A 16,901-nucleotide genomic window follows, 5' to 3' on the forward strand; every position below is an offset into this window, starting at 1 on the left:
GTGAGTGCTGGTTTCAAACAGTCTGATCTCCAGGAGCTTAACCCAAGGAGCTGAGGCTCAGGCAGGGCAAAGTGTGAGTGTGAATAAATATAAACTAAAAATAATACAGTGGTACCTCGGGTTACATACGCTTCAGGTTACATACGCTTCAGGTTACAGACTCTGCTAACCCAGAAATAGTACCTCGGGTTAAGAACTTTGCTTCAGGATGGGAACAGAAATCGTGCTCCAGTGGCGCGGCAGCGGCAGGAGGCCCCATGAGCCAAAGTGGTGCTTCAGGTTAAGAACAGTTTCAGGTTAAAAACGGACCTCCGGAACGAATTAAGTACTTAACCCAAGGTACCACTGTATAGGGGTTTTTTTTTAGTGGGGGAAGAGGCAGGACATCTGGGGCCTTATATAAACCATATATTTAAAGCAGTATCATACAACTCTAAACAGCCTTGGGCTTCCCCATTGAATCCTGGGAACTCTAGCTTGCTAAGGGTGGTGTGATCCCTATTCTCCTAACTGAGCTACGATTTCCAGAGTTCCCTGTTAAACCATTCTGTTTTAAGTGGTGTGATGCAACTTTAAGTGTATGGTGCAAATGGGGCCCGAGGCCCACTACAAAAGACCCAGGGATACCCCAAAATGCCTCACGTAGATGCCCAGGATTGCTGGGTGCTTGTGCCAGACCTCATCTTCGCACACCCTTGCCCCATGGCAGCAACCTCCTCACTTCTCAGTGATAGTGAAACAGGCATGGCTGTGCCAACACACCTGCATGTGATCAAACTGCCAGTGACTTGCCAATACACTTGGGCAAATGCGGCAGTGGCCCACCAACTCCAGTGTGCTATCAGCCAGCCATCCCACCCACCTGCTTGCCTGACCTACAACCCATCCCATAGTCTCAGTGCTGCCCCTTGTAGAGCTCAGCAGGGAGAAAGGATGTGACAAGTCTAGTATTAGTTGGTTCCCCCTGTCATTGGCTCTGGCGCCACCCACTGTTGGGCTCCCTGCCTTCCACCCCATAGGTCTCGATGGGCACCAACCACGGCTGCTATAAGTGCTGCCCAAAGTGGCAACATATAAGGAGAAGCTGCTTGCTCCTTGGTGCTGTTACCATCACGCTGGCTCCTGCTCCAGCCCACTTGCAAGTCCCACAGAAGTCCTCATTTGCACAAACAGGCTTCTATGTGCCCTTGAGTGTTTCAACTCAGAGGGTGGCTGTTCTTCTTCCCCCCTCCTCAACCCCCCCCAACCGCCTGCTCCTGTTTGTTATTCATCAGTTTACTCTTTGCCATGTATTATCCATTATTCTCCTGCTTTCAAAGAGCGCAGAGTCAGATGTAAATTGTGTAACTGAAAACATATCACAGATAGGCTGCATGCAATCCTCCTGCAGGACTTGTCAAGCTTTTTGAAAACGAGCAAGGGAAGGGGAGTGGGGGACCCAAACATCAAGGCTGGTTTGCAACTGAAAGGGGAAGAGAAAGGAAGAAGAGTTTCCCATGGTTTGTATTGTCACATTATGGCAGATTTACATTCCCGAGGAACAGCTGCGTGTTGGTCTATAGTTGGGTGATTCCTTAAGGGCCAGCTTCTGCAAGGGACTCACAAGCGACAGTGAAGTTTAACAGATACAAGAAATAGCCTGAGCAGACCGGAAGACCCATTGAAGACAATAGGAATGATGTTAGCATAGCATAGCTTAGTGCCAGTGTAAGTTTCACTGGATTGCTGGTCACCTATCTGAGATGCAAGGAGTTTAGAATAGGGGCCAGTCTCCCCCAGACCTCACCATGTTCTCCTTTGGGAGGACTTCCTGTGGCCTCAGTTCAGCCAGCTGCAGATGAACTGGGATGAGTGACATAAGCTGGTTTAGCGCAGGCTCAGCTGGAGATCTGCCTTTTGCAAACTCTGCTCATCCCGGCAGAACTCGGGTTTGGATTACCCATTAAGTCTGACTTGGGTGCTTTGAGTGAAGTTTGTTTATGGCTTGCTACCAAGTTTTGCTGATGCTCTTGAATGCTTAGAAGTTAAAAAGTTGTCTCTGCCTCCCTCCCCCAAGGCAAAAGGACTGAAATAGGACAGCTATCTCATAAACAACTAGAGGTTATGTCCACAGGGCATGATTAGTACCCAAGCTGGAACTTCTAAGCTTTCAAGAAGGACCATTTGTTCCTCCTTGGCCAACCTCCCTTCTCCCAACCCAAGCCTTATACTATGGCTCCGCCTTTGTCATAAATATATGAACCTGTCCATCTATCTCAGCTTAGTCTATGCAGACTTCTGCAGCTTGAAGCACTCCAGATGGTGTTGACCTCCAGCCCCAGCCAAACATGGCCAATGGGCATAGCCAGGGGAGGCTAGGGCAGCTGCTTCCCCCTAGATCAAGGGTCGGCAACGTGCGGCCCATGGGCCGGATGCAGCCCACAAAGACCGTTTTACTGGCCCACGAGCCAACCGCTCTGTGAGTTCCCCGTGCGCTGCGCTAAACCAGCACAGTGTAGCGCAGGGACTCGCCGAGTGGCGCCAGAAATGGTTCTGCACATGCGCAGATACCAGAAATCGTGTCTGTGCATGTCCAAACGCTGAAAATCGCTTCTGTGCAAGCATGATTTTCGGCATCTGGGCATGCACAGAAGTGATTTCCGGCGCTGTGGACATGCGCAGACGCGATTTCCCGGCATCGCGCTGCTCCAGTCCGGCCCGCGCTGCTCAGCGGACGATCTCTGTGGGAGTGATCCAGCCCATGGCCGGTAAACCTTGCCTACCCCTGCCCTAGATCAAGTAAAACAATAGTAATACTTAACTGACGGACCAGTCACGTCAGTTCTGCCCCCTCAACAAAACTCCTAGCTACGCCCATGATCAGAGATGATGGGAGTTCCAGCCTGACCACTTCTGGAGAGTGCCATGTTGGCTACTCCTGGGCGAAGGATCCTTCTTAAAGAATTCTGAGCTCCCACATTAAACTGTGTTCAGAAAAGACAGAAACAAAACTTTATGAAGTTAATATACTCAACACTGCATTATTAAAGGCATCCATAAAATGCAACATTAAACTCTGGTAAATGCAAATGTTGCAAATTACTGTGTGTGACTAAAACTGGGTCACAAAAACACAAGTTTGCAGAACTCCTTGGGGGATGAGTTGAGTATTAAGCCAAATTACGGTATGTGTGATAGTGCAATTATATAGGAAAAGAGAGAGAGAGAAAAGAGAAAGCTTTTGGAGAAAGAGGGTGACAGAGTTGGAGCTTGCTAATAAATCTAACTGTATTTTGCAGGATTAGAGCAGCTTCCTTTATTACAAAAAGCTATTGTCTCCCATTTGGTACTGCAGTCTATTGAGTGCCATGGTAATAATTTAGTATTTTGCATTTGATCCACAAACAGATATTTAGCCCTTGCATTGTATTCATGTTCAGGACTGAGCTGAAAGTGAGGAGGGGGAATGATTTTGCAAACAATTTGAAAGATACGTCTCCTTTTAGCGATTTTTTTCAGGGATTGCTTATTCAGGATTGTTTATTCAGGAAGCCCTGTTATCAATTGGAATAGTCTGTGTCTGTCCTCAGATGATCGGCTATGTGGTGTTATGTGAGATCCCTGATGGGCTGGGATCATAACTCTTGCCCTGTAGCATATAACTGCCCTGTTGTACCACGGCAGTTTGAGCTAGGTCTGGAGAATCTGGAAGAGTTTTTGCTCATTGTTACATGTGTTTTGAATTGCCATTTTGTCCATGCATAGTTCTGCTTCCCCTGGCATGTCGTATTATGAAATGTATTTGTGTGTTTGCAACTTGCAACTTTTAACCTTTTCTCCTCTTTCTCTCTGCTCTCCTCCACTCCTCCCCCACCTTTTTAGCCTGCGACTGCCACCCTGTTGGCGCAGCTGGAAAAACTTGCAACCAGACCACTGGACAATGCCCATGCAAAGACGGCGTGACTGGGTTGACCTGCAATCGCTGTGCCAAAGGTTACCAACAGAGTCGGTCACCAGTGGCACCATGCATCAGTGAGTACCACCACCAAACTTCTTGTGCTTTGCTGTCATGGGCTTCTCTGATGGCAATGACAGCTTCTGCAGCTCGGACGATGATGACAAATTAATCAATTGGATGCCTATCCCACACATGGCATCAAATGCATTGGTGATAAAACAATGCAATCAAAAAGAAAGTGAAAATAAAATGCAAAAGTTAAAAACATTTTAAGAGCATTAAAAAACACACACACATTAAAAGGATGATAATTAGCATCGCCATTATTTATTTTGTTTATGAATCACATTCCATCAGTTATGCCGATGTGATTTACAATGTAATAGCATGTATATAAAAAAATTTACATCTATAAAACAGTTGAATTGGTTGCCTATTATATGGTTTAAAGCAACAGGGCATATATAAAATCTGTTAAAATCCAAGACAGATACCAACTGGGATAAAGTTTTTAGAAGGCTTGTTGAAGGAAAGACTAGCAGGTGTTGAAAAAACAATAGAAAGTGTCTGTGTAATGGGAGGAAGCATGAGAAGGCAGGTGTTGCAACGCTTAAAGCATGGGTAGGCAAACTAAGGTCCGGGGGCCAGATCCGGCCCAGTCGCCTTCTCAATCCGGCCCACGGACGGTCTGGGAATCAGCATGTTTTTACGTGAGTAGAATGTGTCCTTTTATTTAAAATGCATCTCTGGGTTATTTGTGGGGCATAGGAATTTGTTCATTTCCCCCCTTCAAAATATAGTTGGCCCCCCACAAGGTCTGAGGGACAGTGGACCAGCCCCCTGCTGAAAAAGTTTGCTGACCCCTGGCTTAAAGCCTGATTCCAACATTGTGTGGCATGAGCCTTCTGATAGGGTAGATTCTGCAGGATGACCTCTCCTGCAGAATGAAGTGATTGGTTGGGTATGTAAGGGATGAGGTGATCTTTTAGGTAGCCAAGTCCCAAGCTCTATATCACTGTGTACACCAATACAGTCGTACCTTGGTTTTCGAACAGCTTAGTTTTTGAACGTTTTGTTTCCCGAACACCGCAAACCAGGAAGTGACTGTTCTGATTTGCGAACTATTTTTGGAAGCTGAATGTCTGATGGGGCTTCCACTGTTTCCTGTAGCCAATCAGAAGCAGTTTGGTTTTTGAACATTTTGGAAGTCAAACGGACTTCCAGAACGGATTCTGTTCGACTTCCAAGGTACCACTGTACCAGCAACTTGAACGTAACCTGTTAGCTAACTGGCAGCCAATGAATCCCAGAAGAATGTAATAGAGACTGGCAGTTTGATACTGAAAATAAGCATTCAACCAAAAAGTGACATTTTAGAGCTATTTATTTCAGATGTTTATAGCCCACCTTTCTTCTATCATGGAACTCAAGGTGGCATACATTTATTTTATTATAATTTATATTTAATGCCCGCTCTCCAATGAATGTTTCCAATCCCCGAGCAAGGAACAAAGTAATAAAAATAAACAGTGAAAAGCAATCTACTAAAATTACGAAATCATATAAACACGTCCAATAAACAACTCCATCGTAAGGTAAACAAGCAAAACTGCAGCAACAGAAATTAATATTTCCAATCGAACCAAATACCTAGGAAAAACAAATGAAACATTCAAACATATAGAAACAGCTAAACAACCAGTGATCTTAACAACCGTATCTGACCCATTTTTCATTTACGGGAGTCCACTAGAGTGGGGTGCTCTTTGTGTGAGGCCCCCACTCTATGCCAACAGACTCTCACTCTGTTCACCCCCACCCTCCAAACCACCCAGACTCTCAGTCGGAGGGGCCTAAATTGCTACCCACAAGCATCCACAACAAGAAACTCCCACCCCTTACCCACAGTAGCAACAAAGCAAAAAACGGTCCTCAGACAGCCTTCTATCTCAGCACTGACCAGACCTACATCTGCTTAGCTTCAACAAGGTGGTGGCTGCCTTTGGACTTGTTTTTGTTTTCAGCATCCTCCTCGACATTTCCTTTGCATGGGTCCCCTTCACCCTGAGGTCTGGAGCCTGCCTCGGGGACTGTGCGGTTCCTAGAGATACAGGAGAAATTTGGATCAGCTCACAGCTAATGTGCAAATTTGCAAACTGAAGCACAGCTATCCTTCAAGAGCCACACTCCTCTAGATTCTGCAGATGTAGTTCTCAAACCTGTCTGCTGGAAGTGGGAAGGGACGGTGGCCAGGCGAGCACACACATGCTCAAGCCAACTAAGAAATTCCACCTTTTCTTTTCCAGAGATTCCTGCCATCAACCCCACCTCTGTGGTCACTAGCACAGAAGAACCAGCAGGTGAGTGTTTATTCTGTTGAAACGCAAAAATGGGAAGACTGCCCTGGTTTTGTAAACTTTTTATTTTTGCCTAACTTTAGGGGATGCTTCAAAAAAAAATTATGCTTGCATGAATGTCTGCCCAGATTTCGGAGATTTGAACAACCTGGATTTGTTTCTGAAGTGGAACTGATGCACTCAGAGCTCTTCCATCGTTTTCTCTCTCCAAATGTGTGTCCAAAACTTCCTATAGCTTTCAGTTATGGAACGTAGAAAGCTACCTGCCTTATATGTAGTCAGACATATTGGTCCATCTAGCTCAGCATTGCCTACACTGACTGGCAGCAGCTCTCCCAGATTTCAGACAGTACATTCCCATCCCCAGCTGGAGATGCTGAGGATTGAGCCTGGGACCTTCTGCATGCAAGGCAGATGATCTTCCGTGCAACTGCAGCCATTCACTACATCTGTTCCTTTGCTCCCTTTGTATCTTTCCATCACCGCCTCCACATAAACTATGTATTTATTGCATTTTTAGACACTATTGAACTAGATGGAACAATGGTCAGACTCAGCATAGGGCCGCTTCCTGTGTCGGTCAGGCTGGCTGGGGCTAAAGGGAGTTGGAGACCAAAAGTATCTGGAGAGCCACAGGCTCTGTGTCCCTTTCTCAGGTTGTCAGCTGGAATTTTGATGCCAAAACTGCTCCTAGCCTCAGAGTTTGCTCGAGGGCAAAAGTGACCAGGTTTCCACCAGCTAAATTGCAGGCCGTAGGTGCAGATGTGGTTCTAAATCCACTGCCTCCTGCTGCATTTCTGGGGATCAAGTGTTGTCCATCATCCCCATTTCTTCTTCCCAGGCACAAGAGATTCCTCTTCTTTGTTCTTGGCTGTCACATTAGTTACCTGTGGGAAAATATTTCTGTCTCAAAATTCTGCTGCTACTAGGGATGGCTGGATCCTTGTTTCTCTGTTCTGTGCCTCAAAGTTTTCAAGTTAAATTTCATGCTGTTCGGCTCCTATCAGGCGGATTGCTGCAAACTATACGTTTGCAAAAACACACCATGCATTTTTCTATGCTATTTTCATGAATGCAGTCATTATTATGATTATTATTAAGGCGTGCTTTACCTTACTATGTGCATTTTTGTGCCCGTTAATCGAACGGAGAACTGCACTGCAAAAATTTCAGAGAAGTGTGAATTTCATAGGATAGCTATGTTTCAGTTTGCATATTGTTTTCAGAAAGTGTGAATTAGGTTGATTGGCTTTCACATGCGGACTGAATCAGACATCTCCCCCACCCCCACCCCTCAGCCACAGAGCAGAATGATGCGCCACGGGGGCCTCTTTGTCTGGGACTTTGAACATGTAATCAGACCTGTGCGTAGAAACTGCAGGTGGAGGGTGCAGCTGAAACAATGTGGTGGGTGAGACGCGGTGAGAAGCGGGGTCACAGAGCTCTAAAAGACCTGAAGTCTTTCTGAATTAGGCCACCTTCTCGTGCCCCATTTGTCCAATGTGGGCATACGTACAGCCCCACATCCTACCTAGAACAACAACAACAGCCAAACAAACCAAAACCACCACTTGCGTTTAGCAGTCTCTCCTTATCCTCCACCCCTTCTCGCCAACCCTTTAGCACAATTGCTCTTTTGTGCTAGGAATTCAGTGGGAATGTTCTTTCGCTTTGCCCCATTACGTGGACTTCTTGCTGAATTGCTTGCGAAAACTTTCCCTTTGCCATTCGCTTCTGCTCTTCCTGCCTGCCCCTCCCAGCTTGATACAAAGGAAGGTAGTTCGTCCTCACTCCTGAACAGAAATGTCAGAGAATTCCAATGAAAATGGCCGCGGGGGCAGAAATTGCTAATGTCTGTGTATTCATCCTATGTCCAGAAAGCAAATCGATCCGGTTGTGGTTGCTTTCAGTCTGCAAATGATATGTAATTGACTACATTCCCCCCTATTTTGCATTGCATGTCCTATGCCCTGATGGAATAAAATCTGGGGAATAAAATCATGGCAACTCCCTACTTTCCTCCAAAACAAAACTCCCCCCCCCCCACTTTTTGGCTGTTAGGCCTCTTAATTAGGCACATCAAAGAAGGGACACTTCAGGAAAGGGGGTGGAGGTGTGGACCGAGTTTCTGTATATCTTCATTCCAAGATACATTTGGGAAGGAAAGATTCAGATTTTGTTTAAAATATATTGAGGGCTCTTATGAAAAGTTTTAGTTGGAAAAATATAAAAGGAACTTGATGAAAAACCTCGGCTCTTTATTTTTACTTTTCAGCAGAGGAAGTCTGCTTAAGTGGTCCATAGAATTATCTGTGGTTTTCTTTTTATAAACGCCTGCTTCTAGTTCAAATATGTGCAGAGTATGCTGCTGTTCCCCAGAATACACTTTGAAGAGCCATATTCCGGGTCCACCCTGGGAGAACCTGGGTACTTGGGACAGGAAAACCAAGGCGGGGGTGGGGGGCTGCTTCTTGAAGAAATTTTAAGCAAGGCCGCTTTCAGAAAAGGCACTGAGTGCCCACTCTCCTGTGATATGCAGTAGCTGCATTCCTAACCATGTCTACGCAGAAGTAAGACCTATTGGATCCAATGGGGCTTACTCGCAAGTAAGTGGGTTGCAGCCTCACTCTGTGCTGGGAAGGTGTGTGTATGTGTGTTGTCATTTGTTTATTTTTAGAAAGGTATAAAAAAGGTAAAGGGACCCCTGACCATTAGGTCCAATCGTGGCCGACTCTGAGGTTGCGGCGCTCATCTCTCTTTATTGGCCGAGGGAGCTGGCGTACAGCTTCCGGGTCATGTGGCCAGCATGACTAAGCTGCTTCTGGCGAAACCAGAGCAGTGCACGGAACCGCTGTTTACCTTCCCGCCAGAGCGCTACCTATTTATCTACTTGCACTTTGACGTGCTTTCGAACTGCTAGGTTGGCAGGAGCAGGGACCGAGCAACAGGAGCTCACCCCGTCGTGGGGATTCGAACCACTTAATCATAAAACTATCTAAGCAGTGTACTTAATAAGATTGTTGGTATCAGAGGTGCAGAGGTTAGATTGTTGGGCTACGATCTGGGAGAACAGGGGTCAAATCCCCACTCAGCCATGAAAATCATTGGGTAGATTTGGGCCAGTCACTCAGTTTTAGCCTAACCAACCTCACAGGGTTGATATGAGAAAATGGGGGGGGGGGAGGACAACTATGTATATACCATCTTGAGGTTCTTGGAGGAGGCAGCAGAGTTGAATCCTAGAACTGTAGAGTTGAAAGGGACCCTAAGGTTGGTCATCTAGGCCAACCCCCCAAGACCATTGCCTTGCCTCTGCTGTGCTGAATTAGTGCCAAAACATCTAATACGAACAGAATCCTGAGAGTGTGATACTCATTTCCCAAAGATGGAGGTGGAATTTCTCTAGGTGACTTGGGAGAGCCTCTTTGATGCTGAGTTTCATCATCATATTTGGGCCCTTTCTTTGAGGCCTGAGATCACCTAGATATTATGGCTGAACCGTTTCCACTTCCGTGCCCCTCTTCCTCAGGCTCGAACTGGGAATTGTTTATTTATTTACCAAGCATTTGCAGTATCTGACAAACCAGAATACAAGTGTTGACAATAAAATCCATATCATTTTTAAAAAAAATCCAGCCAAAGACATAATCCTTTAAAAGTCTGTTTGTAAACATGGCTCTGCAAGATTTCCATATGCTACTAATTCATATTCATAGATAATAATTATAAATAAAAATACAGGGTTGTATCCTGAGCTATATACAGAAATGAAAAGGGAAATGAAAGAACCTAAGTTAGGCCTGTCGGTTAGTTGCAACAGGTCTACTCTGAGGCAGATTAATATTGGCTATAACCCGCAGTATTTTAAGCAGGACATCTGGGAATTACAGAAGCCATCCCTGCTTCTGATTAGAACCTGGAATGTCCAGTTTTTTGCTCTGGCACTAGTCAGCTGGCTCGCACCAGATTGCAGGACGCAAAAATTTTTGGTTTTGCGCAAATCAGCTGGCTTCCTTCTGATGAGGGATTGACTGTTAGCAACTACTGTAGGAACTGTAACCCTGGAAGAGGAATAGGGGGTCTCCTAAGAACTCTCAGCACCCTTAACAAGTTAATTAATTTTAAGGTGATATCATAGTGCTTTAGAGTGTGGTGTGAATGTGGCCTAAATCTGGAGAGAGAGAGACTGGAACAATCAACAACAAAATGACAAGCAAGAGCTGTCTGAACTTAGGATCTTTCTTTCTTTCTCTCTCTCTCTCTACATAAGGAGAGGGGGAGGGAGAAAGCTGTTGCTTGGGCTGGTCTATGTGGGGAGTGGGGAGCTAGTAAAGGGAGTGAGAGGGGGAGAGTTGAACACCTGAAAGGCAAGGGGACTGAAACAAATAGAGCACTGTTACCAGACACCTCAAAGAATCTGACACACCTGCTGTATGTTTAGAAAGCCTTTAGAGATGAAATAACTGGTGTTTTGTTTTGTTTTTTTGGTTTTTAATAAGGGGAAAGGGCTGCACGGATGAAGAGGAATGATTTGGGCTCCCAACACCAACACCACCCACCTTGGCTTCTATTCAGGCTCAGGCCCCATCTGACTATAAATGTTTATAGCTGAAAATGGAAGCTGCACGTCTAGTTCCTGCTCTGTAAATGTCAAGTTACAGGGCAGGGCTGGCAACTGTGCCCTCTCCAGATGTTTTCGACTGCCCCAGTCAGCATGGCCAATGGATGGTGGAGTTGTAGTCTCCAACATTAAGAGTGAGGCACCATGGTGGCTGTTCCTCAATTAGAGAAAAGGGAGGTCCTTCTCCCCAGTGGAAAATGATGAAAAGAGCATCGTTTTCCCACCGGCAATGCTGGGGCTTAGGAACATAGGAAGCTGCCTTATAACAAGTCAGGTCATTGGTCTACCTAGCTCTGTATTGTCTACACTGACTGGAAGCAGCCCTCCAAGGGCTCAGGCAGGGGTCTCTCCCAGCCGTACCTAGAGATGCTAGAGATTGAACCCTGGACTTTCTGAAGGCAAGGCTGATGCTCTGCCACTGAGCTATGGTCCTTCAAAGCTTATGCAGTCCCTGTCTCCTCCCTGGTGTGGAAGAATGCTCCCCTGAGGAGTTGGGGGGTGTCTATGCTGCCTGCCCAGGTAATGCTTCAGGGCCCTTTGTGGGAGGCAGTGGCAGGGTCACTTTGATCACTAGTGAGCAGTGTGCACAGAGAAGGAATCCTTTGTAAACTCTAGCAGATAGGGCACGCAGAAGATTGTGCAGATTGTGCACAGTGAGCAGAGGGATGTTCAACTGTCTTCCATAGGAATCTCTTCTGTCAGGTCACCATCTGTTTCCCCCATCAGGTGTTAAGAAGGTTGAGAGCCACCAGCCCCATCCAGGCGTCCTCACTGTGTCTGTTTGGGAACTGGCACAGTGGAATTGCGGCTTCTACCAGCCCCCTGACTTGTGGCTACGCTGTTTCATTAAACCCTGCTGCTGCCAGCCAGGGATTTAGATGGCTCTGCCCATGCCAACTCAAAACTGTTTTATCTTCTAGAGGTAGATGACCTTTCCTCCCACCCCCACTTAATTGCTGTTACCTTATTGCTGCTGCAGTTTCTTTTATCCATTTCCACCGCCATCTGTCACTTTCCTATATTCCCATCTCCTATATTCATCTACATCTGGGATGGGGAATTTGTGGACCTCTAAAAGTTGATGGGGTTGTTGGGAGTTGAGGTCCAACAATATATCCCCACCTCCAATCTCCAGCATTGGCAGCTAGTGCCCTTTGGGACTCGTAAGGCAGGGAGCCAACAGTACACGGCGCAGGAACCAGTGACAGGTGGAGACAATTAATTCCAGTTTTATCACCATACTTCTCCCTGCTGAGTTCTGCAAGGACAGTACTTAGACCAAGGAAGAGGAAGCTGACTTGACTTGTTGAAAGCAAGAAGGCAACCTGAGATTGGTGGGGCAGTGCCCCATTTCACCCTAATGGACCATCCTCCATTGCATTCTCCAGCTTTGTCTCTTTCTCTCTCTGATTCCTGACATTTCTGTCTAATATAAACCACAAATAGAAGTAAGAATTCCCATTTCACAAGTATGAAAAGCCCAGTGGCGTAGCGTGGGTTGTCAGCACCCGGGGCAAGGCAAGTAATTTGCACCCCCTAACCCGTGGATTTGCGCCCCCTAACCCTAACCCCCAGATGTTGCGCCCGGTGCGGCCGGCCCCCCCTGCACCCCCCACGCTACGCCACTGGAAAAGCCACTTAGAGACTTCCCTTATAAGGCAACTAAGAAACCGAATATTGTAACAACAACAGCCGCAATAACAACAACAACCACAACAACAATAGAAAGAAGTTGATGTTGTTAAACGGGGAGTAAAATTTGCATGAACTATCTGCATCATCCCAAATTGGATGACCAGGGGCACATTTCATAGAAACATAGGAAGCCATCTTAGAATCATAGAGTTGCAGAGTTGGAAGGGTCATCCAGTTCAGCCCCCTGCAATGTAGGAATCTTTTGCCCAATGTGGGGCTTGAACCCACGGCTCTACCAATTACTGAGTCAGATCATTGGCTCTGTCTAGCTCAGTAGTGTCTACACTGAAGGGCAGCAGCTCTCCAGGATTTCAGATGGTGATCTGTCTCTCTCTCTCTCTCTCTCTCTCTCTCACACACACACACACACACACACACACACACACTCCTCAATGCTTTGTTATGCCCACAATTCTACCGTGTATGGCTCTTGAAGGAATTCGGCAGTAAAAAGATTTGCAGCCATAACACCTAATTAAGTTACATCTCTTTTTAAAACAAAATATTCCTTTAAAAGAAAAAAGGCAGGAGAAATAAACCAGATGTGCAAACTCACTCGGACTTTCTTCTTTCATATTATACAAGCAGAGGAGAGACACACATAGAGAGCCGGTGCCAAGTTCAAAGAGTGAAAAACATTTCATGAAAGTTAATGGAAGTGGAGCCCAGCAGCCTTCCTGTTATGCCAACTATGGATCTCTTCCACTTTCTCTTTCACATCCACACTTACTCAGCTGCCGCTGATATACACACGCTAGGCCTCTCTGCCTCTCACCTTTTCAATCTGCACCACCTGCATGTATGCTCACTTGGGCATGCTGCTAACTTGCCGATTGTTGAGCCAGCACACACTTTTTCCACAGATGAAGGCTTGCTTAGGAATCTGAATTTTTCAGAAGTCCCCCACAAACCAAAGTCCAGAAATTACTAGAGGCTGTAGCTGCAATTGCTGCCTCAATCTGCCACCTCATTTTACCTTGTTGAACAGCTCACACACAAACACACAATAAAGACACGTTTAAAATCTGCAGGACAGCCATAGGTAGGACACCTCCCTCAGAAAAGAAAAGAAAAGAAAAGAAAAGAAAAGAAAAGAAAAGAAAAGAAAAGAAAAGAAAAGAAAAGAAAAGAAAAGAAAAGAAAAGAAAGGTTGTGCACAGTTTCTCTCTCTTGCACCCAATCCCACACACCATTTCCTTCTCAAGCACCAGCTTGCACACTCACACAGGCCTTATGTGTGAAAAAGAAAAAAAGAAAGTGTACACACACACACACACACACACACACACCAGTCTTCTGCCTGTGTCTTTTCCTTGCTCATACACCCTGACAGCACCTATTTCCTTTCAGTGCCCACCTGGATGCATGCCACAAAATGGGTTCTCCCCACCAAACGCAGTGCTGCATTCATATCATTCCTCCGGTGGTGGTGAAGGTGCCTAGCTAGGCCTCTGAGATTTGCTTAAGTGGAAAAAGGAGTTTGGGTGCTATGGAATAAAGGTGCTAGGCAGGTTGTAGGGGAGAGACGCAGATGTGGAGAGCATGGTTTTTTAGGAGAGAAAAAGGCAATTTGGGAGAGGCTTGCTTTGGCAGTAGGTTCACGGAGGAAAGAGTTGGGGCGGCGGGGTGAGGTGGGGGAGGGCAGCCGTTTTATTGACGTCTGTTTCTAATCTTATTTTCCCCTTCTGCTCCAATAAAGCTTTTATGTTACAATACAGGTGAGCAGCACAGACTTAGCAAATGTTAAAGAGCTCCCCCCGCCTCCCACCCCCCAATGCAACCTCTCTGATGTGTGCCTGGGGGGGGGGGGTTCCCTCCCTGAAGAGGAAAAAATGAACAGGGCACCTTGAACGTCAGACGAATTCTATAGGAGCCCAGAATATACATGATGGCATGTTGTCCCCAGTGCTGCTGTTCAGATTTCCACTTTGCAAAGCAATTCACAAGCCAAAACCAAACACAACCTACAGCAGCATAAATGTTGTTTAATCACCCTTATTAAAGTGTCATGTCTTCACCAAGTGCCTGAAGTCCACCTTGCTTGGCAGGGCATTCCGCAGAAGCCTAGTTAACGCTTGCTTTGTCTCGCAAGGTTGGGGAAGAAACATAGCCCAGTGGTAAAACAACTGCCTTGCATGCGGAAGATCCCAGGTTCAATCCCTGGCATCTCCGGGTAGGACTGGGAGTGAACCATGGTTGACATCCCCGAGAGTCACTGCTGGTCAGTGTGGGGAGTACTGAGCTAGATGGACCAAGGGTCTGACTCTGTATAAGGCAGCTTTCTATATACCTAAGGCCACAGGATCTGAGCAGGGACTCAGTTAATGATCAGAGTCTTCAAAAAGGACCCTATAGAAGTTGTTGATGCTTCAGATAGCCAGGCCATAACACCAAGAGTTGAAGGTGATGCCCACAGTGCTATGTTATCCTTTGGAACCAAGAAGACAACTTTAAATTAGCCAACAGTGAGCTAGTCTACACTTCTGCTTGTCCTAGAAAGCATGGGTCCAAGAGGTTTTCTGCTTGTCTTGTGTTTGCTAGGCCCAAGTCTGAGTGGGTTTCTTGCTGCTTTCACCAGGAAAATCCACTCTTCACTGCTGAATCAGAGCAAACGTCAAACCACGAAAAACCCAGCTTGTCATTTCCTCAAATTCTGTGGTAAAGAGGAGTTTTTCCTGGGGCGCGGGGGACGGCAAGACAAGTGGAAGTGTGGGCAAGCCGAATATCAGATCACCTTGAATGAATGAATCAGTTTTCTTAATGTTCCAGCCTGGCAACCATTGCATTGGAATTGCCGCAAATGGGCAGGATAGAATCTGTAGAATTGAAGCAATGGCATGGTTTTCTGAAAGTTTGAAAGAATCTTGAATGGGGGCAGGGAGGGGAAATTTGCCAGACCAGCAGCTGGCAAGGGATCGTGGTGCTTACGAAGCAGCTTCTCTGATGCCCATCCAACCCCATTTGACACTTTTATAGGGTTGTACCTCATGATGGATACACTAGCGTGAGTGAGCTGATCCTCAGCTTTCCGCATTTGGAAATCTGTTTGATTTGAGCTTTCTCTTTGCAATCTCATCGCATTGCCCCTTTAGCTCATTTACGGACTCTGCTTTTAATTTATAGACCCTTGCTCTCCTCCTTTCCCTTCACATTCAAGCAGTCTTAGACCTACCATGCTGGTGCAAAAAAAACCAAAAAACAACTTTCTGCCTCATTTAGCACAGAGGCGGGCATCTGTCTACTGCTGCCCCTAGACAAGGCAACAGGAGAACTCATCCCCATCTCCATCCCCTGGGCTTGGTGTTCCTGCATTGCTTCAGGTATAGTTCTTACAGCAGCAGCACCTTTGACGCCCGCCAAGATCCAAGGTGGCCAAAGTGAAATTGCCAGAGGGAATGAAAGGAACAAATCCTCTGTGTAGTTAGCAAGCTGTTTGATTAGGTTGGCAACTCAGTAAGCTAGTGGCACACAGCGGTGAGTCAATCCATCATACCTGAAAGCAGCAAAGTGGCTTGTAAACAGAGCCATGTGTGCCTATGCTGAGAGAAGAGTCGTCAATGTTGTGCCCTTCAGGTGTTATTGGACACTGTTAACTCTCATGAGCCCCAGCCAGCATGGCCAATGATCAGGGATTATGGAAGCTCTAGTCTGAACAACTTCCCAGAAGGCACCATGTTGGCTACCCCTGGATTGGCTACCCCTGGATTAAGACCTTTAGAGGCCCTAAGCACTTAAAGGATTTTGGTACCCCCATATCATTTCTAATTCAAAATATAAACAATAATAAGCCGTGAAATAAAATTTTATTTTTTGAAATGAAACCATACAAAAGTCTTTGATCAGATCCTCAAAACTAATCTTATGTATCCCATCTGCTTCTATACTCAGTAGCGATAAGGCATCCAGCCAGCCTTGTTGCATAGTTGTTCTGTTGGGGTTTTTTAATATATTTCTGCTGAGAAAATGAATGCTCAACCGAGCAATTCGTGACCATCAACGTTAACAATCCGGCAACTGAAAAATTCTGTGGTGCCCCCCTTCCCTTGATACCCTAGGCACATGCTTATTTTGCTTAATGGTTAATCCGGCCCTGCCCACTTGCTAACCATTGGTCATGCTGGCTATAGCTGATGGGAGTGGAAGCCCAACCACATCTGGAGGACCAGAAGTTCCACATCCCTGGTTTACACAATGACAGGTCCTTCTTCTTTCATAATTGACTTGTATGAGAGACGTTCGGATTCCTTTATTTCTAGTCCTTAGAGCACTGCAATGCAGAGTTTAACAATAT

General features: G+C 46.1%; 1 protein-coding gene across 1 annotated transcript in view; it reads left to right on the forward strand.

The window, feature by feature from the left end:
• NTN3 (netrin 3) overlaps positions 1-16,901 on the forward strand; it is a 76,487-nt gene that overhangs the window by 41,926 nt on the left and 17,660 nt on the right. The window contains exons 3-4 of the mRNA XM_083711109.1: positions 3,862-4,011; positions 6,244-6,297. Coding sequence (XP_083567235.1) covers positions 3,862-4,011; positions 6,244-6,297 — 204 coding nt within the window. The remainder of the gene's footprint in view (positions 1-3,861; positions 4,012-6,243; positions 6,298-16,901) is intronic.

This window comes from Podarcis gaigeae (assembly GCF_964106915.1).
Source record: "Podarcis gaigeae genome assembly, chromosome: 14".
NCBI lineage: Eukaryota > Metazoa > Chordata > Lepidosauria > Squamata > Lacertidae > Podarcis > Podarcis gaigeae.